This window comes from Pteropus medius, unplaced genomic scaffold (genome assembly GCF_902729225.1).
Source record: "Pteropus medius unplaced genomic scaffold, Ma_sr-lr_union100, whole genome shotgun sequence".
In the NCBI taxonomy this organism is placed as follows: Eukaryota; Metazoa; Chordata; class Mammalia; order Chiroptera; family Pteropodidae; genus Pteropus; species Pteropus medius.
Genome location: NW_024349802.1, coordinates 3088149 through 3113488, shown reverse-complemented (window position 1 = coordinate 3113488; position 25340 = coordinate 3088149). Strand labels below are relative to the sequence as shown.

Genomic DNA, 25340 nt, shown 5'->3' with positions numbered 1-25340 from the left:
CTGCTGGCTACTGAGGCAAGGTGGGGTAACACCCCGACTGCCACCTTCTCGCCATTCCTTCGTTTATTCACAAGCCCAAATGAGTTAGGTTTGCACAGCAGGCATGTAACCCCTGAGGGCTGGGCCTTGGACCGACCCCGAAGGCACACGCACCAAGCTTCGGAAACAGGACGACACACTATCCTTTCTGTCCTTCTGATGGAATGTCCTCGACTCCAGAACCTCCCTAGTTTACAGACCACCTGGAAAGCGGTCCCACAACGCAGCCCGTCCAGACTGCTCCTGGCCGCCGCTCCTCCTCCTGTGCGTGTTCGCCTTGGCCAGATACCGCCGAAGCGACGAGCTCTTTTCCACACCCACGAGTGGGCACCCTTATTCTGGCTCAGGAGGTTCCACGGCTCTCTCTACCTCTCCCAGCCAGGTGCGGGGTGCCCTGTCACGACAGCACGACCCGAAGCTCGATCCCAGCCAAGCCACTTCCTGGTGCCCGGGTCAAGGCCGGGTAGGAAGGGCCTTTCCTGCTTGGAAGAGGGCCTGTCGCACCTTGACACCCTCCATGCGCGCCTGGGTCCAGGAAGTGAGAGATTCGCCAGGGTGTCCCCGGAAGGTTCACCAGCCTGGGTAAAGGGACCTTCGGGGCGGCTGGACGCCTGGGGCCTCGGGCCACCCTTGGCGGGCGGGGCCGCGGCCCTAGGTGGGCGGGCACCCGGGGTGCGCTCCCGGGGCCGGACACCAGGCGTCGCCCCCGCTCCTCGCAGCGCCGCGCCCCCGCCCCCGCCGCCGAGCCCGAGCCCCGCCGGAGCGGAGGAGGCGGCGGGACCCGGCCGGACAAATTTCCTGCGCGGCTGCGGGCGGCGGGAGGCGGCGTGAGTGGCGCCCGGACCCCGCGGCCTCCGCGCGTCCCCAGCACCGTCCTTCGCACCCGGCGGAGACAGAGGGGCGCCCGGGAGATGCGGAGTCGCCGCGGGGGCGGAATCGGCGCGACCCGGCCAGCTGCCCTGAGGTGAGCGCGCGCGGGGTGCGGGAGGAGAGGCGGCGCGCCCCTCCGGGGGCCGTGCGCCCCGCGCGGCCGGACCAGGCCGGGGACGCCGCCTCGGTCGCCGCCGCGGGAGGGAGGGGCCGCGCCGGGGCGCCGGGTCCCCGCGCCGGGTCACTGCCGGCCCGGGGCGCACGGGGTGCCGGCGGCTGGGGACCGCGCGACCCCGGGCATCGGCCCCGCGGAACCCCCAGCCCAACTTGGCGACGACGTGGGCAGCGCTCGCGCTCGCCGTTGGTGAACGGACCGTCAGAGTGAGTGTGCGTTGCGGGTGGCGGCAGCGCCGGGGGACGGCGGCAGGGACGTGCGTGGAAGCGAGAGGTGGTGCCAGCGCGTGTGCTGCGGGCTCTGCGTTCGCAGGGGTTGAGACAGGAGCCTTTTGAGAAAGTGGCTGGGAGTTGAGCCAACTCCGGGAGGGGCGGGAGCTGCTGCTGGATGCTGCGCCCTGAGCCCCGCGCCTTCTCCGGGCGCCGAGCGGGCGCAGCTGGGGGCTGGAGATCTGGCGGGGCGGGGAGACCAGCGAGCGCCCGGCTGACTCGGGCCGGACTGCCCGGATTTGCGGTGTCCGCGGGGTGACCTGCGGGTCAGAGGTCAGAGCGGTGGCACGCCTGCGGGCTCCCCGGGACCATCTGGGAAAGCCCGGAAGCCCACAGGATGGAGAGGCTGAGCCAAGCCCCGTGTGACCTGCTGGACTGACCCCGATGCCTTCCTGGCATGGCAAGGCTTTCTAGAAAGGCTCAGCAGTTACTCTTGCATATTTAGGATACTGATTTGTCTTGGGTTAGGGAGGGAAATGCAGGAAAGGTGAGTAGGGCTCTGCGCTTGTGTTTCAGAGTGGAAGACGGTTATGGTGAATGGAAACCAGCACAGGCTGGGCACCTAAGTTTCAGAGTCATTGTGTCCATGTCCAGCCAGCTCTTGACCCCATGCGCTCCTTGACCCACAGCACCTTTGGGTTCCAAAGGTGGGTGAAGACCCATGCCATTTAAACTCTGTGTGTTGGTAGGGGGGAGCTGGGTGCCTTTCCAAAACCAGTGCTCCAAGCCAGAGGAGGGCATGAAATGGCGGGGTGCGTGCAGGTGGCTGAGGCCCGTATGGGGCAGAATAGAGGTGGAGTGAGGACTTGCTGAGCACAGCGCTAAGCCTTTCGGGAGCTAAAGGCCGTGTAGTGACATGGAACAGGCCCAAGAGGTGGGACTGTGCTCGAAGTCAGAAGCGCCTGTGGTGGCACCAGCCCTTCCCAGATGTGTCACTGCCTGCGACCACGGCCTCAGGGGCAGAGGTCTCTGTTTTTACTGCCAGTGATTGCCGCTGATCAGCACCCCCGCCGCCCCCAACCCCAGACTTTCCATGTACTGACCTGAGCCAGGAGCAGGACAGGTGGTTGGATGAATCCAGATGGTTTTAGATTTAAATCCACCCACCCCACCCCCTGCCCCCAGCATCCACATCAGTTGTGGGAAGTGGATAATGGAGTTAGAGTCCCAGGACCCCCGTGGAGGCCCAGAGTGCATGTGAAGCCATGTGATCCAGTCCACAGGCTGTGCACAGAGGCCACATGTCACTTCTGTGGAGGGACGGGTGGCCGAGAGAAAGATGCCCCTGGTCAGTGCCTCCATGGAAGCCCGCAAGAGGACGTGGTCTAGTGACGCGTCTTCAGGGACGCACGTGCGTGAGTCCATCAACCCCTGCGAGGGGCTGCAGGGCCTGTGGGGGAGGGCGTTGGGTGCGGGGGGCACGGGAAGGTGGACGTGTGAAGGACAAACAGTAGTTGACAGTTGGTCAGTTATGGAGCCGAAATGTGCATTTTAACTGGTCGAAATAGGTGTCTCCTCCAATTATGTTCCCACCGGTCTCCTTGGCCCCGCCTTCCACCACCGTTGCAGCCCAGGCACCCCCTTTCATCCAGGCTCCCTCCTTCCAAGTCAAAGGTGCGTTTCTAGCCCAGACCACGCCCACAGTTCCCACGCACAGGGCCCCCTTGCCATAGTCCCTGGGGTATCAAATCCCCCACCCCAGCAGGCCCCAGTCCACGGTGTGGTCCGCCCCGCCCAACCCTCCCCACGTTGCCTTCACCCGTCCAGTCGCACCCGCCTCCGCCCTGCCGTGCAGAGGTGCCGGGCCGTAGTTCCCCGAAGGACGAGCTGCATCCTCAGCGCCCAGCCCAGGACCCGACAGGAGGCTCGCGGCAGCTGTCCTTGGACATCAGATGAACGAGTGAGAAGCGAAACGTTTTAGGAGTGCATCTGCCGATGCAGATGATCTCGTGTATTTTTAGTGGATGTCAGTGTGGTTGGTAGGCAGCCACACATTTTCGTTGATGTAGATTGAACTGGGTCACGGAGAGAGGAGAGAGGTCTGTCTACGGGTTGCATTGCCAAGTCTTCAGGAGACGCGGCATGGTCTTTGCTAAAAATGACTGTGTGAGCTGGACCAGAGAGAGACCCCAAATGACCTCCCCAGGAGGCAGGTTTGGGAGCAGGGAGGGGACCCCCTGGGAGCTGCTCTCCATTCCTTTGCCTGACATGTCTTTTGTCTTTTGCATTTATAATGCTTGAGTCACATTTACAAAGGGTCTGTTGTCAAAACAGGAAGGAATGTATCCATTGGGATACAGACCGACCTTCCTGAAGTCTGATTCTCACCAGGGAAGAACTGTGTGTCCCGAGGCCTCTCCAGCCCTCCTCTGGCACACCATCTCCTGATGAACCCACAGTTCAGTGCTCCCTGAGGTCACCCCCCCACGCTTTCCAGGCCCTCAGAGGTGGAGCCTGCTCAGCCCCCCTCTCTGAACCCCTTTCTCTTTACCTCCAGCTTAGGGACTCCTACTGGCCGCTCAAGGCTACTTCGAGGGCCTTCTCTTCCACAAAGCCTTGCTGACCCCTCCGCCGGAGAAACTATCTTTTCCTTTGGTTCTTTCTGGTGGCCATCCCAGAGTGCTTACCAGACTCAGTCTGGATTTCTGGGTGACTCAAACGAGAGTTTGTCTCCTCTACCCAGGTGGTCAGTGCTTTCAAGGCAGAAGGTGTGGCTCTGCGGGCTTGGACTTGAGGTTCAGGTATGGATTCAGATCAACTCTCGCTGTGGCGTGACCTTGGCTAAGCCACTCCTCAGTGTTCCCTTCTCTGCGGTGGGAACGGGGACCCATCCTGCACACGGCTGTCGTGAGCGTGGCAGACGATACGCACAAAGGACGAGGCCCGTGGCCGGCGCTCAGTGAAGCGTGGCGGGTGTTCTCCAGAAGCACCTGAGGCTGTGTGTTCTGTGCATTAGGAGCCAGTGAAGTTTGAACAACGACTAGATGAGCAAAGTCGAAATCCATTTTAATAGGTAGGTGCCTTCGGCATGCCATCCGAAGCGCCAGGTCAGACCGACATGGTATGACATGCTGAAAACTTCCTATTTTGCAGGATGATTTGAATGCTTCTGTAAATTTCGCCTGATTAAGCATTTTAATCTCATAATGTTACCGCTTTCCTATGTTCTGTGAATGAATACAGCCTTTAACACACACATTGACTCTTCAGTGTTGGAGTGGCCTTTGGGGTGGAAATGCAAGTTTTTATGCATTTTAGCCTGGTCTCACGGACTGAATTAAACCAGGCTGTGTACCAGAAAACACAAAAGTGAGCCAAACACAGCACCAGGCAGCGGCGTGGGCCCCGACCAGGTGTGTGTGTGTGTGTGTGTGGGCCCCGACCAGGTGTGTGGGCCCAGAGTCAAGGTAGTAGCTTCCAGAATAGAGCATGCAAGCTGTGAAGCCACACACTGCCCCCCAAAACCTCAGAACTTCGCTTTTCTTAACTCTCTCTCGAGAGGTGAGGCACCGCACCTTCTCTGAGCCCCTGCCAGCTACCGCGTGCCGATCCAGGGCCGGCCCAGGCGGTGCTGGGACTCTGCACAGCCGAAGCCATGGCCGGGCTGCCTCCCGTTCTCGGCTCATTACACGGGCCACATGTCTCTCTGCCCTGGTACCGCACCTACCAGAGTCAGATTAGCCGTGTGGGTATGGTTAGCATGCTGCTGATTTTAGATTCTGACCCAGGACCTACCAGAAGTTCACTTCGGAGGGTTAACTTCTCCTTGTTTCATCACTTGCATTTTTCCCCGAGAGTGGAACGCCGGATCATATGTTAGATGCTTGGGGTTTCAGATCTCGGGGGCAAAGGGCGTTCCCTGAGCTGGGCTAGTCCTCGAGCAGACGCAGGTGTGCGGTGCCGGGGGCGGGCTCCTGCCGGATGCAGGCGGGGGGATCCCTTCTTTGGGGATTACCAGGCCGGCTGGCTGCCCTTCCCCAGGTCTCGTCTGTCACGGCCCGCCCCGTCCAGGTGCCGGCTGCGGGGTTTGATGTGGTTCACAGCCTCTTTGAACTTGCACAGCCTCCGGCTCAGAGCCAGAAATGTGGCCTCTTGGGTTTCTTTCAGCGACGCAAATACTTGAAACGAGTTGATTACGTTTGTGAAATACAAAATGTTTGCAATGCGTTTCATAAAAACAATATACATACCCTTCCAGACTAGAGTCACATTTACAAAGGGTCCCGATACATATTTTTAAAGACTATTTAAACATTTCAAATGCAGTCAACGCTGTCTGATTAATATAGCCCGTTACTGTATTTTGTATCGGATGACCAAGTGTGAGCCCTCGTCTTTCTAACTGGGACAAGGACACCTCCCAAACAGGGTCGCCAGGCGGAGGGATTGAAATGATGCGTAGAGACCCAGGCCCAGTGCTCATCACCGCAGCAGTGTAGAGGTAGCGGCAGGATTCGAATCAAAGTCTTGAGATGATTTGAGCACTGGTTTGTCTTCTGCCACGTTTGCTTTGTCCTCCATGCAGGTCACTGAATTTCCACTCCGTGAATGCAGACATCATTTTTGGTTATTAATACCCTTCAATCTATTTGGACATTTCTGGATGGACATTAGTCATTAGTGTTTGTACTAGGAAGCAAATTCGTTCCATTTTTCTTCTTAACTAAGGTGGCGGAACATCCTATCGCATAGCTACTCGATCTGTGTGTTACTCTGAGTGACCTCTGTCCTAAGCCTTTTTACTTCGTCTCTCACTCCAAAAGCACTTTGCATTTTTCAGGCTGTCTCCGTAACAGACCCTCATGAGTCAGCTCTGCAGTCTTCAGCTATCTGTCGGCGGCCTTGGCCTTGTCTTTTTCACCAACGTGCACGAGTGCCCCGGGCGGGTCGGGCACACCCGCTGGAGCGGAGCCCGGGCAGGTGGACGCTCCTGTCCTGACAGGCTCCTCGTTAAACTTCCTTTCTTCTTCAGTTCAAAGGGGCCAGCCTCAAAGGTGGACACGTCCTTACGGGACGTGATGTAACAGGCCTGGGGCCTCCCTGCACTGCCCCCACCAGTCTGTCTGTCTGGAGCCTAGTCGTGGGATGAAGCTTCTATGTTGTTTGAAATCCGGCATCGGAGGAAATCCATCTGTGAGAAGGGCTGTGTCTTCAGTGGGTGCTACCGCCTGAGTCTGGTGTGGACCCACTTCCCGTTGGGGGCTTGGGTGTGAAGGGTACAGGAGGCTGAGGGGGAGCAGGGCTCGGAAGGGGCTTTGGGGACACCAGATCTTTAGAGAGGGAGGGCCTACAGCCTCCCCAGGGGGGGACCAAGGAAATCCTCCCTACAGAATGCTCTGGCCCATTTTCTAGATTCCAGAAAGACCTGCCAGTAAAGTAAACTAAAAAGGTTCATATTCAACACAGAAGTCTCCCTGCAAGTGTTTCTCTCCAGATCTTTCCTGTCCTCGGCCCACTGTCCCACTGCTCTACATCTAGAAGAAAGGAGTAAAAGAAAAATGAGGCGGGGAGGGAGAAGAACAGACAGACAGACAGAGACAGAGAGACAGAGACACTCAGAGAGAGACAGAGACAGACAAAGAAAGAGAGATGGAGAGAAAGAGACAGAGACAGAGCGGCAGAGAGACAGATGGAGACTCAGATGCCGAGATTTTCCAACGTTGGCCATCTGAGGAGCCTCCAAACTTCTTCACACACAGAATGGGACCCCTGGACCCTGGCCCACGTGGGCAGGAGTCAAGGGCCGGGCCGGGACGTGCTTGCTTAGGTCGGCGCACGGGACTGGTATTCAGAAGCAAACACTGAATTACGGGGAGTGGCGGAGGGGAATGAACAAAATGCTAGAATGTTTGTGTCCTTTTATTCCATTCAGGGATTTACAGAAACTCGGTTCCGGCTGACAAAATGCCACCTGAGGGCACTTGCTTTAATGCCTAGAGAACACACTGAGTGTTCTTCTAAAGAGACTAAAATACTTCGGCTTCTTAACTTTGTCAGATAAACCGTCCACAATCTTAACTGCACTCTGAAGTTTGCTGATCCAAAAAGAAACTTTCATTTTCAGCCACATCACTTCGAGTCACCTCAAAGCCTGCATTGTTACTAGTAAAATTATTCCTTGTGATTAATGTGTCTTTCTGGCCTATGGTTTTTCTGGCTCTGAAAGCGGCCTTGGTTTCTTCAACACTGAATATTTAATTACTTACTGGACATAAAAAGCACCTCGAAGCCGTAACCCCATCCTTCGTTCTGAAGTGCGGTTGACTCAGCCTCCCCTCTTCCTCAGCTCGTGGCCGCCCTTCATTCAGAGTCTCAGTAATTCAATAAATTACTTTTCACCAGGGTCGCGAACATCAGCTGAAGTTCAGTCTTCTATTGGAGATGTTATCGGTCTGCCCATTTAAAGTCCTCTGAGCAAAGTCCTGATTTTTTGGCCCAATATAATATAAAAATGCAAGAGCCAGAAATTTAATAAGTTTGCACTGCGTTGTGCCAAGCTAGGACTGTTCGTAGCTCGCCAACAATATTCTTTCAAAGGATATTTCTTGGTTTTCATCAAATGTGAGTACTATTTCAAGGAGTCTGCGAGATCATTTAAAAGGGGCCGGTGCAAATGTTGTACATTTATTGAGTGCCTGTGGTATACCCGCACTGTGTTTAGCACTGAAACCACCAAAAAATGTCACGACGCTGTCCTGTGGGTTCTCCACGCCCTTGGAGGGGGCAGAAGTGTCACTTGCAGGGCGTGTGAAATGTAACGCTTTATGCAGAGGTGGGACAGAGCTGCCAGGAGGGACTCGTTGGAGGGGGACCTGGAAGGGCGTCACCAAGTAGAGCAGGCTTGGCTTTCCAGGATGTTTTCTTGGCCGCCAACAGGGCTAGAACATTCCAGACAGGGGACTTCCATGTGCTCGCCCAGCAGTGACAAGTAGGATGTCCTGTCTGGGGAGCAGCATTTGTCTCAGTAGAGCTGGAGCCCAGGGCTGGAGAGGATGGGGCTAGAGAAATGGAGGAGCTCGAGGGTCTCCAGACCCTCGACAGAGCCTTATTCTGTCTGGCGGACCGGCCATGCTTCAGCCATTTTAGATCATGCTCTTCCCTGGGACCCCGAGGAAGGCAGTGGCTTCAGTCTGTGGGAAACGCCTTGTGCTCAGTTTTGTTCTTGCTCCCGTTTTTTTTTTTTTTTAATTTTTTTTATGGTGACATTGGTTAATGAAATCCAATAAGTTTCAGCTATGCGCCTTAATAGGCGTGTATATAGATATATAGATATATATACCTTGCATGTGTTCACCTCCCACAGTCAGTTTCCTTCCTGTCACTGCATGTTGACCTTGCCGATCTACTTCCCAGCTCTCTCCCCTCTGGGGTTTTTGTTTTGTTCTTGTTTTTTTTTTTTTTTGCTTTTTTTTTTAAAATAGCAGGGTTGGGGACATTGATGAGTCCAGCTTAGGGGCTGAGTGTGGGGTGCTCTGAGGGGAGCCGGGTGAACCTGTCAAACACAAGCTGTTGCTTCCACTGTCCAGCGGTCCGTGAAGAGGGTTTTCCGTCATGAAACCAGTAGTGATGGTGTTTATGCTTCACTGTGGCAACAGTTCATCTTCCTTTCTATTAAAAATTTGTTTACGATGTACATTCTTGGGGATCGGACAGTATTCGTAACAAAATATACGGAGCGAATCATTGAACGACGGCCATTGTCCTCAGAGAAACCGGCTCATAGGCAGGGTGGCGGGAACGGGTTCGTGAAGCTCCCCGTGGTCACCGTTGCCCTGTGGGGGGAGACACCCAGTGACAGCAAAGAAGGGGGGCTCCCCCACCCCCGCCCTGTGGAGGAACCGCATCTGTAAGGGAGCGTGAAAGAGAGCTTTCCTCGAGATGCGGTGAACCGGCCCCACTGGGGAACGCAGGTTCTACCTTCCATTCCAAAGGGAGTTTTACTGGGGGCTCCTTGGACTGTAAAACATCCACGAAGGTCATGGTAGTTAGAGACAATGGCGATGTCCCCAGTTGCATTGCGTTAAAAACTCATTTTCTCCCGTCACTTTACCAGTCGAGCCTGACCCGGGCACCTGTCTGTGCAGAATGAAGTCCAGGACTGACACGAGACGAGGCTCAAGTCAACCGGATTTTTGTGCTGAAGAAACTGAATTCGCTGCACAAGAAAGACCCACCGCTTACATTTATTATCATCAAACGAGAAAGTCCACGCTTTTACTCCTTTCTAGGTGTTGTCTCAGTAACCTTTCTCATATGTATCAAGATAACTAGAAGTATATTTTCTGTGCAAGTCTTGCAGTTTGCCAGAACCCAAAACCAAATTCTACCTTTTTGCTTTAGATGTTACCTCTTTGAGAAGCTTGGCCAACAATTTGATCTCGCTATTTAGAAACAAGGGTGTCGCCAGCTGTAAGCGGGGAGACTGAGAGTCACCCACGGTCACGCTGCCTGCTCCAGGGACCACTGTCCTGACCTGGGTCGAACCTCTCTTTCCAGTTCCCGCTGCCCTCCGGACTGACACCCGCATCCTCCCTTCTGTGTCGGACATGCTGTTTGTATTTCGGGGCTTCGGGGAAGGGAGGCCTCTCGTCTGCGTGCACAAGATGCGCACCCCGCTTTTCTGTGTGTCCAGATGGGCCTGAATGCGAAAGGTTGTTTCTTGCTGCTGCCCATCTTATCCTTTGCCTGCTTGGCCTCGGCCGTGCAAGCCTGGTCCCCTGGGTGTAGTTTCCGCCTGGCAAATCGTGTCCAGAAGGTGTTAGAGAAGACAGCGCCTGCGTGCGTCCTGTGCAGCCTGCTTTTGTTAGCAAATGATTTACTGTTTGTTATAGGAAAATGCGCATCCTGAATGGATGGGCAGTGCCGGGCAGAAATCAATGACCACCATCCTGCTTATTTACTTGCAGTGGAGTTTTTCTTTCCAACATAGCGGTGCTTTGTTGGTGTTTTAAAGAGATTCTGCTTTCTTTAGCGGGTTGGCATCTTGGAAATTGGAGCAGCCAGACTCTGCGTGCTGTGTCCATTTTTAGCCTTGGCTGGCATGGAGCGTGGCCATGCCTCCTGGGGTGCCTGCCTCGAGCTGCTGGCTAGCATGGCGCTGGTGGGAGTTGTTCGTATGAATAGAATGGAGTTCATTGATGCTAAGGATATGCATTGAGACATTCAAAGTGATCAGAATCTAGTAACCTGAGGTTCGACCCCTGTCACCAAATGAGACATCGGCCAAGCCCCCACGAGAAAGGAGAGCCCCTTGCTGCCCCTACTCTGAGTCTGGTTTGGGGTCCACTGCACACCTGCCCTCAGCCAGAGCACGTGCTTGCAGGAAGCTGGTGGGTGGGTGCCTGCCCGTGTGGCCACTACACTGTCCTCCCATCGCCTGTCGGGGTGCAGGGAAGCACCCCGCGGTGCTGACTTAGCGGCAGCCCGCCAGGGCACCCTCGACGGAAAGGTCCCCGGAGAGTCTGCACCAAAGTCTGCCGACTTCCGGTCTCCCGGGGCCTCAGTGTGCGGCGGGCGGTCCCTAGGGTCCGGCTCTCACCTGGGGGTTCAAGGCCGAGCACTGCCCCTCTACGCGGTGGCTGCTGCACGTGGCACCCCGGGAGCGCGGTGGCCCTTTTGCCCGGCTTCCTCCTACAGGCAGCCATCTGTCTTGTAGCAAACGCGGATTCCTGCCATCCTGTTCTGAACCTCGGCATGCAGAGGGGACTGGACGCGGAGGCCAGGCGGGCAGGCGTGGGGTCCTGTCCCAGGCTCCCTTCCCTGCCTTCTGCCCGCTCCCTCCTTCTCAGTCTGAGCTTCACCTTCTGGCGTCTTTTTCCAGAACGCGGACCCCGCCGAGCTCACCCTCACCCCTCCGCAGGCCCTTCTCCTCCCCTGGAGACACTTGAGTAGGCGGAGTGAGGGCTCCGACCTCGGACCCCGGCCCCAGTGGCCGTGGCCGTGGCCGTGTCTGCAGCTGTGGCTGCCTTGTGCCTCTGGCAGCTTTCTGAGCCTGCACGCCTGCCCAGGCCAGAGGCCTTGGAGCTGGCGCGTCACCCGCCAGAGCGGCTGGCATGCCATTCTTTTGAAATGAGTAACAGCGAAGCTGGTCTGAGAAATGTTTAGTGTTTTCTCCCTGGCATTGCCCAGTCTTAATGAAGCGACCCGACTGCTGAACCATGGGAGGGGGCGTGGGTGGCTCCCGGGAACTGGGCGCTGTGTCAGGGGTGGGGGGGCCCGCGGGGGAGCCCCCGACTTAGGCCCGAGGGGCCACAGACACCCAGGGCTGAGTGGGCCAAGTCTGGGCGGAGCCGAATAATGGAGTGATTTGCCCGTTGCCCTGATTTGAAGGGCGTGTGGAATTATTGCACAGGCTCCTTGGAAAGTTTCTGCACCGAGAAAACGTCTGTCGAGGTCTCGCCGTTGGCGTCGCGCTCTAAGGCAGCGGCTGGACCTCACACATTTTACTTCCAGGCGCCTCCAGCAGGGTCTGCACGGCTATGGGGTCTGGGATTAGCCTTCAGGAGGGGCGCCCGCCCCCTTACACTCATTTCCCACTCGCGATTTCTGGTCGGTTGAGGCTTGGCCCACCTTGAACCAGCAGAGCAGATACGGTGACATTTGTGCAAGCTCCACACTGTCCCGTGGGGCTGGAGGGGCACAGTTCCCCTGTGGAAGGCTCGGGCTGGCAAATGTCCGTGACGAGTACGAGGTATGTATGGGTGGAGGTTTAAGCGCCGTGTCAAATGCGTAAAATCGGCGTTAACCACAGTGGGAGACGGACGATGTTTCTGGGTGTCTGAAATGAAAGGGACACACGAGACGAAGCTCTGAAGTGTTTTCATCGAGAAAGAGTTTGTGCTCTACGTAGGGAGGAGTTAGAGGGTCCCATGCATGACTCTATCGGGAAGACCGAGGGAGGGCGGGCGGGCGGGATGATCTTAAGACCCAGAGTCACGCAGGTGTGTGATCGCCGGCCGGACTTCGTCAGCCTGCAGCCGGGATGGTCCCCGGGGCCCACCTCCCCTCCCTGTGCTCGGCGAGTATTTCATGGCCCGAGGAGTCAGGATGGCCAGATTAGCCAGGAAAGCCTGGCCAGATGCCCAGTAGGGTCCCCTTGGGTGACAGAACCTGGAAGGATTGGCACAGCGCCCGCGTAACGTGGCTTTCATCCTTTCTAGAAACTCTCAAATATACATAATTTTTTAAATCCGGAAGTTATGGACAATGGCTACGACTGCAGCTGCGCTCGCTAGGAGCCAGGAGCGCCTCTGTTTTAAGCAGAGGCTTTCGGGGGGGCCCCTGAGATACTTGGAATGTGCCCTGGCGGACACCGAAGGGGCCGTCCCTGTGAGCGGCCCCGGTGTGGCCGTTAGCACAGACCTGTTCTCTGGGCCCTGGAAAGGAGTCGGCGGTTTGTCCCATCTCACCTGTCTGAAGGCCTGCTTGGGCTGGGAGACCCCCTTCCATGGCAGGTGGTGGCCGTGGGCAGGAGGCCACAGTTCCTCGCCACGTGGACCCATCGCAGGACGAGTTAGCGTCCTCGTCACTCGGCAGCTGGCCTCGCCCACGGAGAGCGAGCCCGGACAAACAGGCGGAAGGAAACCCAGAACCCTTCCGGACCCGGCCACGCTGTCCTTTCTGCCAAGTCCTGTTGGTCACACAAGCGAGCCATCTTCACGCAGAGAAGCGCGACCAGCCCTTCGAAAGAGCGGACGTTGGTGAGGGACCCTCCCTCCCTCGTCATCCCGGGCGTATGAGGTGTGGCCCCTCCAAATTTGATCTGTCCCCTCTGAATCCGGCTCTGATTAACCGACTGAAGAAAGGAAGCAGACCGAGGTGACCAGGCGGCTCCCAGAACCAACCGGAAGGCTGGAGAAGCGGGTCGGAGAAGCGGCAGGAGCCCCGGGCCGGACCACCGGAGGCTCTAGAGTGAGGCCGCGGCCTGCGACCGGGGCCACTGCTGCCGCTGGACCCTCCCTGCGGCCTCTGTGCTCCTCAGTTCTCACACACCGTGGGTGGACGGCTCGAGTGCCCCTGCGCATCAGCGTCCCGGGGGTGCTGACCGTTGGAGCCTGTGCCACCCCCGCCAGGTGCCAGCAAAGATGGAGGCCAGGCCGCCGAGGGAGACCCCCAACAGCAGGCGTCCACTCTCCCTGGTCCGTCCTGACTCAAGGTGACTTCGGTCTCCCCGAATACCCAGAATTACAATGTGAATGTATTCCTGGAAAGTTATGTTAATTTGAGTCCTGGTTTATAGACACTGGCTAAGCTTAATACCTTTCAGAAATCTGTGGATAATCCTTTTGTAAAGCAGCTAATCCTTTTAGAGAACAAATAATTACTTCTTAACCAATTTTTTTTTTTTTTTTGTAAGGATCAGGACTCTAGATCACGGCGGAGCATCCCACACTGGCTCCTCTGTTACTCTCAGGGAGAGAATGTTCTAGCTTTGCAGATACCTGCGCGCAGCGTCTCACGCTGCGTGAAAAACAGAACAGAACACTGAGGACTTTTTATTTCTTTCTTCCCCGTGATTGTCTTCTGGAAAGAAGTACAGGCTATTAAACAACGCCAAGAGCATGTATTTGTTTCATTCCTGCCTGCAAGGGCGTTCTAATCTGTGCGCACTTAGCAGTGGGTGAGCGGAGAACAAGCATTCTCTGTGTCATGTTGGTGAGCCGCATTTCACCAGGTGCACATTCGCCATCGACGCTGGCTTTTTCCCTCCTGAGAGGCATTCACGTCACAGCACAAATGTTTTGTCTCACTTCCTAGAGTTGCTTTCACATTGCCTGGATAACGGGGTGCAGAGAGCCGAGGCCACAAGGTGGGCGTGAGCCTGGACGTGGCGGGCCGGTCCGAGAGGCAGTGTCTCTGCTGTTCGTGGCCTGTGACGGCTTCTGTGTCTCCAGAACAGTCTGGTGGCCGCGGAGGGCTGAGCAGCCAGAAGCAGACAGGGAGCCCAGTCAGGGAGCGGCGGTCCTAATCCAATAGGAGATTGAGAGAGACAGAAACAGAGACGGAAGGAGAGACAGGCTAACAATAGCCGCCATCCAGACGTCTCTGTGTGTCAGGCACGTTCCTAGCTCTTGCATCTTTACCCACAGAGGGACCGTAAGAGGCGGCAGGCAGCACATTGCAGTGGCCTCACCGTGGGCACGTTCCCACTCACCTCGAGGGAGTGAGATGTCGGAGGCCCGGAGGGTGTCGATGTCTCAGGTAGTCTACTTCGGCTCCGTCTTCCCCTGGCACAGGACCCCCAGGCGTCATCGGTTGGCACTGCGTGAGGCACTGGCTTCTCTTTCCAGGCACTGCGTTGTTCACAAACACATCCCTTTGGCTACTAGACTCATACCCTTGTGGCAAGATGCCCCCTCTGAGAGGGCACAGGAGGAAACTGGACTCTCTAATTTTCTCAGGTGTAGTGCGTGTAAGACGTCAGCCCATTCTGTGCTTAGCAAAACCGAGGCTCGGAGGAGTCACACGAGTCGTTCAGGGCCATGTAACTGGAAGGTGGCAGCCTGGGACCCAAGGCCCGGTTTGTCGGCTTCCCTAAGCAGGGTGGGTGTCTCGCCAGCCCTGGACAGCCGCTGCACGAGGAAGGAGCAGGACCTCGGCGGAGACACAGCTGGGAGTCCAGGAGGCTTGTCCTGTGCCACCTGTTGTTCCAACTGTGATTCTGAGATGATCGCATCTTTGGATAAAATACGTGGCTAAACAAAATATAGTAAATCACGTTTTTGAGTTGTTTTAGTCATTTATATCGGAGCACAGGTGACTCTGAGTCTGTGGTGGGGTCGAAGGGGGTCATAAAACATTCTTCTGATTTGGTTTTCCTTGTGAGAGAATCATAATTCCTATTTACTTGGTGCATTTCAATATACTTATTATTATTACTATTATTATTAAATAGCTACTATCATTTAAAGAACTATGTCCTTATTCCTTTTAAATGGCTTTCCCCATACTTTATGTTGTATTTAGATACAAAGCATAGAAAGCAGCATCGTTTTCTGGCTAAGAAAATTGATACACTCTACCAAAACTATTAGGAAGAATATTGATTCCCTAGATAAAGTAATCCCGAATTGCTTTTTTCTTTAAGATCCATAAATCGCATTAGCAGTAGTCTCCAGATTTGTAGTTAAAGCGGAACTTCGAAGAAGCTTTATTTAGAAGGTTCACACACCTTGCAACCCCCACGTTTGCTGTCGGCCACGTGTTTGTCCAGTCCATCTCAGGCAGCATCGGAGCGGACCTTAAAATCCCTTCAATTTCGCAAAGAAGCATCCTCTGACTTGCTCTTGTTTTGTTTGTCTGGTCGTCTCCTGGTCGGCTCCCTCGTTCAGTAAATCGTGTTTGTTATGGACAGGCCTCTGTCTCCTTAGAGCTCAGAATTTCTGAGCAGGAAGGAAACAGCAGAACACTTTGTGCCGATAACGCAATTATTCCACTGTCTTTAAATACACACAGAAGCGTCGTTCGTGCGGATCCTACCGGTGCGTGTTTTGGAAGAGTCCCAGCACCAATACGTTTCTTTCTTCACATCTTTAATGGTTGCTCTCTGGGCGCCTAGAGCCGTTTCTCCTGGGGTGTGACAGGTAGGCTGTGCCCGGCGGGATCAGCATGCTTGTCCGATCCCGACTCCGTCTACGAGACCGAGCGAACAGCAGACTTCTCGCCCTGGGTACGCTCCCGGGGCGTGTGCTAAGCATGCGTGTCTACCCGCGTGGCATTTTGGAAAGCACAGTATTTGGTAGACGAGGGTTGTACTGATGATGTCACATCAGAAAAAAAAAAACGTAGCCTTTGGTTTCGTGTCACCCTTCTTGCGGCCCAGCTTTTGTAGAGGAACACAGAGCTGTGTCGGAGGTGAGTCCTCGCGAATCCACTCGCCCTGGAAAACGAAACTTGGCTTTAGAGCCGTGCGAAGTGGCCTGTCTGTTAAACACAGAGGTGGTTGCGAATAGATTTACGAGTTCAATTTATTTGCAGTTGTCAAAACCTCATTAACTGTAGGCCCAATGACACCGCTTGCTGTTTCAAATCGCTTTTAAATTACTCATGTGCTAGCTTAATCTTAAAAGCAAAATTAAACCTTGGATCGGTATCCATTTTAAGTTACAACATTCAGTCGTTGTATTTTGGGGCAAGGAGTTTAATACACGTTGTAAAATAAAATTAGGAGGTCTGTGCGTTCATGGTGGCTTCCGTAATTAGGTTGTGTCAACTGTAATTTTTCAAGTCAATTTCTTCCATGAGGTATGCTGTGTAAACAGTAAATTATAAATCCCTTTATGTTTAAATCATTATATAAAACCTTAATATCAATGCAATACAGTATTTTAAGTAAATTACTTGGAAGTATGAGCTGTAAGGCAAGTAGTTAAAATTGATTTTTTTATTATTATTATTTTATAAATTAGGAAAGGTAGACATTTTATTTATGTAACTAATACAGGTGTTTATCAAGTCTCTACCAGGACCAGATGCTAGGGACATCGTGGTCACTGCCCTCAAGAACCTGCTCGTCCAGCATGACATTTCCAAAGGGTTCCCGGGGACTCTGCGCCTGAGGTTCCCTGCCAGGCACGGCAGGGTGAGTTGAGAGATGTAGCCTGCAGCAGGTGTTCCTTGAGAAGGTGCGAGGCACACGGACACGTCAAGCTGTTTTGGCCACAGGTGGACTCTTCTCCATAACATTCCTGAGCGTGTCGGACTGAAGTCTGGACTCTTAACCCGGTGTCTTCGGGCGTTTGTGGATAGAATCCCGAGGGTCTGTAAATGTGGGAGGTGGGGAAATGTACACCTTTATTTCCATAGAATTGGCTCCTTGTGTGATTCTATATCCCTTATGCCTTAAAAAAAATTTTTATGGTAGGAATCATTTAAATAATTTTTTTAGAGTTTATGTTTTAATTTATTTACAGCAAAAGTCACTCTGTGTTGCGCAGCTCCCATGAGCTTAGACAGAGGCACAGAGTTGTGTCGCCGCCACCGCCATGACCAAGACACAAACTTTGCCGCCTCCCCAAAGAAAAACTCTCTCATGCCACCGTTTTGCGGTCAGACCTGCCAACCCCACTGCTGACCCCTTGCAAACACTGATCTCCATCCCTATAACTTTCCCTTTTCTAGAATGTCACATAAATGGAGTAACGATATGTAGCCTTTTGAGGCCGGCGTCTTTCACTCAGCTTATGGATCCCAGAGTATTCTTGAGGCGTGTATTGCTAGTTCAGTCCATGTTATGACTGTGCTGTACTCCATCGTATGGATGAACCACAGTAAATTTAACTAGCCCCCTGTTGGGAGGCCTTTGGGTTGTTTCCAGTTTGGGGCACTTATGAATAAAACAGCCGTACTATGCACAGATAGGTTTTTGTGTGAACCTAGGTCTTCATTTCACTTGGATAAGTGAGCAGGATGAGATCGCTTGATTTTTGTTTAGTACGTGTCACTTTCTAAGGATCTTCTAAACCGTTTCTCATAGTGGGCGTCGCATCCGGTTTCCCGCTGCGGTACACGAGCATTCCAGTTGCTCTGCGTCTCTGCTCAACACTTGATAGTGTCGGTTTTCTCTTTTTCTAATTTTTGCCTTTTTTTGTGGTGGAGTCGTAGTAGCTCGGTGTAGTTTTAATTTGCCTCTCCCTGATGACTAATGGAGCTGAGCATCTTTTTGTGTGTTAATTTTCCGGCCGCGTTTCTTCTTTGGTAGTGTCTGTTTAGATCTTTTGCCCGTTTAAAAAATCAGGTTGTTAGTCCTATTATGTTTTATTTCATGTAATTAAAAGCACTGTTCTGAGAGTCAGCGTCAACTAAATGGCCAAAGGGATTCCTGTCACCGAAAAGGTTAAGAAGCCTTGGGAGACACGGCGGTCTCACACATATCTTTATTCTTTACATCTTTGCACGCCCGCCTCGCTCAGAGTCCGCCCCACACCGTCGCCGAGGCAGCGGCTTGCCCGCGGTGGAACATACTGCCACCCCGTCTCTCTTTCTTTCTTTCTGTTCTGTGTACGTAGCACAGGATTTCGAAATATCACCCTCAAGTGTGGGCGGGATCCCTCATGCCTCCCTTCTCTGCAGGGAGGGTAAGGCTTTTATTCTGTTTTTATTTAGGACATTCTTTGGCTCTCTGATCTTTTCCCCAAGTGGACGGAATCCCACGTTGCAGGAAAAAATGTGAACCAGCACATTCTAGGAGAATGAGCCTATCCACTTTTAGAATTAGGAGCTCTTAGCACAGAATGAGAGTCTGAGAGCGTGATTCGTTGCTGTCTGTGGTTATCTCCACAGCACTGCGGATTGATATATTTTTCTGCCTTGATCTCTGACTTTTAATCAGTGCTTCACAGTGGAACTCATCTCTCAGCAAAAATACTTTTTATCTATCTGAAATACTTTTTAAGTCTCTTGCGGACCCTTTTAAATGGGTAGCTAAATTTTGACTGAGTCATAACCAAATCTATGAGTCACATTTCAATACAGGCTTCAATGGTTAACAGTTTTAGAAACAATAACCTTATCTGCGGTCAGTATATTAGTTTTGTTTTGTCGTTCTGTCGAGGCATATAGGGAAAGATATAAGATATAAAAACGTGCTACAACATTTTCTTTTGATCCAATGAAAGCCCTTACTTACGATTCTCTACTTCCCATCAGAAAGAAAAGAAAAATGCGAAAGAAAAGTAAATGCGATGTGTATGTTGAAAATTAATTTTGGCACAAAAAATTGTGGAGAACTCTGCTGCGTGTTAATTATTGCTCTAAAATGAGCTTTGGTGACAAATAGGTGCCCTGAATTTTATATTCGGCACACCGGGGCCAAGCATGTGCAAATGTATGTTAAGAGCCGGGGGGTGGGCCTCGGGTTCCAGAGGCCCCGTTCCTTGGCTTCCGGCCCCTTCCTCCCTCTTCAGAGCCAGCGGCGGTGGGCGGGGCCCCTCTGACCCTCGACAACTCTGCTACCTCTCTCTCTTCTGTGACTGCATCCTGGATGATCTCGGATCAGCCAGGATCATCTCCATATTTTAAAGTCAGCCGATTAACAAACTTAATCCCATCACTAATCTACATCCCTCCCAGCAGCATGTAGATTAGTGTTCCTTGGAGAAAGCCCATGTGTGAGAGTCTTGGGGGACATTTTTAGAACTCTGCCTACCCCCCCCACCACACACGCACATCGACAGCGAAATAACCAAATTCAAGGGTCCCCTGAGGGCCCGTTTGCCGCCAAGGGACTTTTCCGTTTCAGAGGCAGCATGTGCTGGGATAACTCTGTGATATTTACCATTTGGTGTTTACACCTTGCGGATTCCATTATACATATCTTTAGGAATACTCTTTACATAAATTAAGACGATTTTTCTCTTTCCTGAAAACACAGCAGCACGCCACACACTCTGGATGAAAATGAGGAATTGTGTACACCACGGGCCAAATGAAATTCCGGGAACATTCTCACGCATGAGAGATGAAAACGTGCTCAAAAATGTACGACACAGTTTACGTTTCCGAGGAATTTCCTTGCAAGCTTAATCGCAAATTAATTTTTTAAATATATTTAATTATACACTGAAGAATGCGTCCGAGGAGAAAGTAATCCTAAACACACACCGTGTGCCCCTCTGTGGGGTGGCCCGGGGTGACCGCTCTCCCTGGGGAGACGGGCCGGCCCCGTGGGGCCGAGCACAGATGGGTCTGGAGGGTTTGGGTTCTGTCTTCTCCCTCCAGTCCCCAGTCCCCTAGGCAAGTCTTGTGGTCTCAGGCCTCAGTGTCGGGAATGGCCATCTTGAGTGCAGATTGCTGTCTAAGAAAGCAGCCTGTAATTAAGGAAGAGCCAGACCCCTGCTAGTTAAACGAGGGGTGATGGGGGGGTCCCCGATCTTAGTGGCCCCAGGGACCGGAGCTCCGATGAGAATCTAGCGCCTGATGATCTGAGGCGGGGCTGAGGCGGTGATGCTGGCGCCGGGGAGCGGCTGCGGATACAGGTGAAGCTTCGCTCCCTCGCCCGCCACTCACCTCCTGCTGTGCGGCCTGGTTCCTAACAGGCCACGGACAGACGGTACTGGTCTGCAGCCCCGGGGGTTGGGGACCCCTGCCGTAGCTCATTCAGCTTTGTCTCTCGTACTTGTGAAAAATTCTGCAGCCATTACAGATGAGGTTTCTGAAACGAAGGTTCATTGCAGAGGATGATCCTAGAATCAAAGCAGAATCGTGAGGTTCGCCTGGCCTTTCTCTCAGCACTGTCAAGTTTGTTGGGGGCGCCGAGGGCCGGGCAGGCAGGCAGATGCAGCCCCAGCTCGCGGGAGCCTGTTTACCGCTTCGCCCCCAAGAGCCCAGGTATGAACATGAGGCTGAGATCGTGTTCCTGCCCTTTAATGTGTTAGAATATTCATTTGCTTTGGGGAGAGAGCCCTGCACACTGCCTTCTGTGACATGTCTTCAAAATCTACCCTTGAAGAAGTAAGATGCTACCTGCGAGCTGAGCCTGGCTCGCTCTCCGGCCTGAAAGATGTGATTGACTTCGTAGGGAACCCGGTGAGGGTTTGCATTCCACGGAAGGTGGCACCCGCTCCAGAGAAGGATGGACGCAGGACCATCGTCGCTTCCCTAGCTCAGCCCTGGTTTAGGAAGCTGGGGGCTGACGTGACGCAGCTTGGACAAGATGCCTCGGTCCCAGGCTCCCTTTGTGGGGGAGGAAGAGAAGTGTGTCCCCAGCCCCCCAGCCCAGGGCTCTGCTGAGGTCCTGGAGCGCTGGGGACCAGGGTGCCTGCCGTGCCTGCTATACGAGGGCCTCAGAGCCGTGTGTGGGGAGGTGGCCCATCCGTAAGGCACAGTATTGGGAGGGAGTCAGATGTCCCCGAGGCTCCAGTCCCCAGGGTAACACCCCTGGGAGGCCTCCTCGTTCAGACCTGTGAGGGGGGACTGCTCTGTCCCTCACTGGCAGTGCTGAGTGTGGACCCCCTGTGACTGAGCCTCCTGAAGGGGAATTTCGTGCCCCCCGCCCCCCATCACCACCCCCTCTGTGTGCCCTGTGGTTACGGCACTCCTGGCTGGGTCCCTCCTCTTCTGGTCCCACACGGGGACACATGGCTGCAGCCCTCTGGTGTGGTCAGGCGCGGGGTCCTCCCTCTTCACCCCACCCAGGTGGCTGAGGTTTCCTGTCCCCATGGTGCAGGCCGACACGAGTAAAGCAGAGCTTACTGACCACAGTCAGCTGGGGCGTCTCAGGCTCTGCCTGGCGGGGAGTGTGAGGTCACATCCGGCCAACCCACGTCCGAGACTCCAGCTCCTGGGCAGGGCCACCCCCGGCCTTCCTCTTCATCCTCCCTCCTGGTGATGGGCACACGTGGTGTCCGGACGCAGCAGGCCACTCCGTGGGCAGCTGGTAATGACACAGCCCTTCCAGCCTGAGCTGGCGTCTGGGCCCTGCACTTATCCATGCTCCCGGATCTGCCCCTTCCCATCTCCACCCCAGGGCACCGTCTGACCCACTTTTCAGAGACCCTGGCTCAGAGATGCATCCAGCACCCTCGCACGGTCACACCGGAGGCAGCCAGGGGCCGTGGTCTCCCGCCAGTGCCCATGACAGGGTCCGCTGAGCACCCAGACAGTCACGGGCACCTCCTCCAGGGTCCTCACCTCCAAACCGCATGACCGAGGCAAATAAACGTAGATTTTTTGGTGTCTAAGGTCACGACCTGCCCAGCCACCTTCCTGCCTGATGTGCAGGTGGCAGTAGCTGCGGAGCCTCAGGTTTGCAGGTGTTGAGACACGGCTGGCCGGTGTGACGCCACAGCGTGGGGGGGACGCTCACCCCAGAGCTCCCACCGCAGCCCCGCCCTTTACGGTCCTCAGAACACCGAACACCTCCCGATTCTTTCTTAAATTTGAAAAGTACTCTCTACCTGTAAGATCTCCCAGGGGTTGGATGCCATCTTTCAAAGGGCGACGGTCCTGTCTTCTATTTTGTACTTAAAAAGAATTTACAAACCTGACCGATCGCAGTGCGGTTGAGGTGATCACAAAATGAAGTTTGTATCAAGACTGTCTCATAGATGGGTATGGATTTGGGGTTTATCTTTTAAATAAAATGTAAGCTGTTTATTCAGTGTTTATGGTGGCATGTGCGTGCGTGTGTGTGTGTGTGTCTGGGTTTGCTGGATCAGCACTTCTACTGAAGAGCTGATTCTGAAACCCAGGCCGGTTTCAGAGACTTCCCAGAACTGCTTACCCCAGCTCACTGAAGCTTAGAACTGTCCCCACGGCTCATGGTCTAGCTGCCAATGAGCTGAGAATTTCTAATCCCAGTTCGGTTTAAAGATGACCAAGCGTTTGTTACTCTCATCCTCCAAAGGACATAAATAATGATTTTTGGTACAGCGCAGGTGGCCTCTCTGGGGACTCACACAGGTGCTGCGATCTGAGGCTTCGATCGCCCCCCTGCAGCTTCTCCCTCCCCAGGCACGTCTGTGATGTTGTCATTCCTGAAAACGCTCGGCCAGTACACAAAACGAGAAACCGAAGGCACTGGTTTCAGTGACCCGGCTGCAGAATTTTTATTAATGTGATTAAGGTTTTGAATATGTGAGTTAAGTTGTATTTATTTACACGTCACTGCCTTTTTAAAAATCTGCACACACCCCACCCCTGGCGCTTGACGCAGGAAGAAATAAAAGCACCTCCCGATCAATCGCTTGATTAAAGTTCCTCTCCGGCTCCCTGTACACTTCGCGGGTATTGGAATCGTTGAAAATCAGGTGATTTGCAACTCCACGCTTGCCCCACATTAAACCGGCAGCGTCATCTGTAATTAGAATCCTGGGCTTTCTGAGAGGAAAGGAGCTTCTAGCGATTGTTGGAACCAGAGGTGGCATTTTGCAGCTGAGGGAACAGAAGTCCCGGGCTCGTTCCTCATGCACAGAGAATCAGTATCTCAGTCGGGAAGAGAAGGGGAAATACCTTGCTTACGCTTTTTTCCGTCAGCCGCTTAGAAGTTTTCGTGTGCGTGTGCGATCACGTTTTCTTCCGTTATTTATTTGCCCATCGATGGACACTTAGCTCGTTTCCAGATCTTGGCCGTTGTGAAGGATGCTGCCGTGAACATGGTGCAGGCATCCCTTTGAGATACCGATTTCATTTCCTTTAGATATTTACCCAGAAACACGATTGCTGGATCGATACCATTTTTTTTTTTTTTGGTGACGGTGTTAGGTATATTTCACATGGTGCTACCTCTGAATATCCTTTTTTTGGCACTGGTGGGGACCGCGTAAGTTGGTGAGTGTCATAGCTACTCTATTCGGAAGTGGAAGAAACACAGGAACAGTCCAGTCCCCTTCATTAGAGCAGACATTGCCGGAATGGGACGTCCCTGCCCTCCGGTCCCTAATCTCTGCTCTCTGGTCCTGCATGGACCCGGCCGCCCAGGGCACTGCACGCCAAGTGAATCAGGATGTGGTGTCATCGGATCTTCCGTGGAGAGCTCGAGGGAGCCAGCGTGTCAAAGCTCGCCGCCATGGAGGACAGTTTCCCTCCCTTGGGACAAACTTTTATGAATGCCTTTCGGAACGAAGGCTGTGGGCTAGTCCGTCACGCGTTACCTTTAAATAGCATCGCGTTTCCGTGAAATGCTTTCCGGTGTCTCCGCAAGTGAAATCATTTGTTCGCAGTCCGCATTACGGCTCCCTCAGTAAGGTGCGACTTTAGGACAGCAGTGAAGGCAAAGAACTCTCGGGATCCTTCTTTCATTGATTCCTCGTTCTTTATTTTGAACGCTTCCTGTTTTCCTGAGCATATCCCGCAGTGTCCGTTAAGTTTTGCTTTGAGAGACGAGAAAGGCAGGGCCTCACATTCTAGATCTCGTTATTCCAGGAAAGAACAAGCCCGTGACCTCAACAGAGGATTCTTGTTGTCGTGAGAAGTTGTGGTGCACATATTTGAAGGGTCAGTGGGGTGCAGGTCCCTATGTCTCCATGCGTGTTGAGGGGCGGGATTGCTCAGAGAAAGCCCAGCCGGAACCTCACTGGGACCCCAGCCCTGCTGGGGCAGCAGGTGCACAAAGATGGGAGAACCACGGAGGTGGGAGCCGTATCCCACGCGGCCGGGGCGGGCCACGGCGGCGGAAAGGGCTTCAAAGTGAGTGAGCCTGACGCTGAGCCCAGAGGGGCAGGGCCCGGGGGGGAGAGGTGGCCCCCGGAAGAGAGGCAGGTGGAGGCAGTTCTGGTCTCTCCTACACACCCACCCCCAAAGCATCTTTCTGGAAATCCTGCCCTGACTTGATTAAACGCCCTGAAGTCACGCATCATCTTCCTGCAGAGCCCCTTCTGCTCAGGCCAGAGAACGGGCCCTGGCAGCACCCATTTCCAGCATCTCCCTGGCACTCGGCTCACGCACCTTCTGGTGAACCCCACCTGCTCGCTGTGCTGTCACTCAGCCTGGCTGCCCCCAGCGTAGGCACCAATCGGAGGGTGCTCTGGTTTTGAATGTCTCCAAATGTTCAAATCAAGAACTTCAGAGTAAACTCTCCTTCCGACAAAACCCTCCGCCTCTGCTTCCCATCCCTGGATTCCTGGACCACTCGGCCGTCGTCGTGGGGACAACGTGTGTTTACTGAGCCCCTTTCTGTTGCATGCACTGGCACAGCGGCCGCAGGAGGCCTCACCAATGCACATGCAGGCAGCTGTGATCCGTGGCCCGCCAGAGCTGGGTGGGGTCCAGTGGAGAGAAGCACCCGCCCCCGACACAGGGACGCCCTGCTCGGGGTCAGCCCACGCGGACGCAGAGAACGCGGCCAAGGGGCACATCTTCTGCTTGCTCAGGAGAAGCTGGACATCTAGATATTTTTGTGAAATGTTACTATTTAAACATATGGACAATGGTACTATCTATCTATCTATCTATCAATCATCTATTTAATCTGTTATCTATCCATCTACCTATCATTTATCTGTTATCTATCTAATCTATCTAATCTATCTGTCATCTATCTATCTATCTAT

The 25340-nt window shown here is 53.8% G+C and overlaps 1 protein-coding gene and 3 long non-coding RNA genes across 4 annotated transcripts in view; 1 reads left to right on the top strand and 3 right to left on the bottom strand.

Moving 5' to 3' along the window:
- The first annotated feature begins 786 nt into the window (after nt 1-786).
- The window catches only part of PTPRE (protein tyrosine phosphatase receptor type E), a 128994-nt gene continuing 104440 nt past the window's right edge, over nt 787-25340 (top strand). The window contains exon 1 of the mRNA XM_039835924.1: nt 787-1003. Coding sequence (XP_039691858.1) covers nt 951-1003 — 53 coding nt within the window. The 5' untranslated portion in view covers nt 787-950. The remainder of the gene's footprint in view (nt 1004-25340) is intronic.
- Nucleotides 8742-11519, bottom strand: LOC120581253 (uncharacterized). Its single transcript, XR_005647208.1, has 2 exons — nt 11154-11519; nt 8742-10493 (listed from the first exon to the last, which is right to left on the bottom strand). It is a non-coding gene; the product is annotated as an uncharacterized LOC120581253 (long non-coding RNA).
- The window catches only part of LOC120581251 (uncharacterized), a 12454-nt gene continuing 3256 nt past the window's right edge, over nt 16143-25340 (bottom strand). The window contains exons 2-3 of the long non-coding RNA XR_005647206.1: nt 20359-20534; nt 16143-17112 (exon numbers count right to left, since the gene is read on the bottom strand). This is a non-coding gene — a long non-coding RNA (uncharacterized LOC120581251). The remainder of the gene's footprint in view (nt 17113-20358; nt 20535-25340) is intronic.
- LOC120581254 (uncharacterized) overlaps nt 22845-25340 on the bottom strand; it is a 2961-nt gene continuing 465 nt past the window's right edge. Inside the window, exon 2 of the long non-coding RNA XR_005647209.1 lies at nt 22845-25174. This is a non-coding gene — a long non-coding RNA (uncharacterized LOC120581254). The remainder of the gene's footprint in view (nt 25175-25340) is intronic.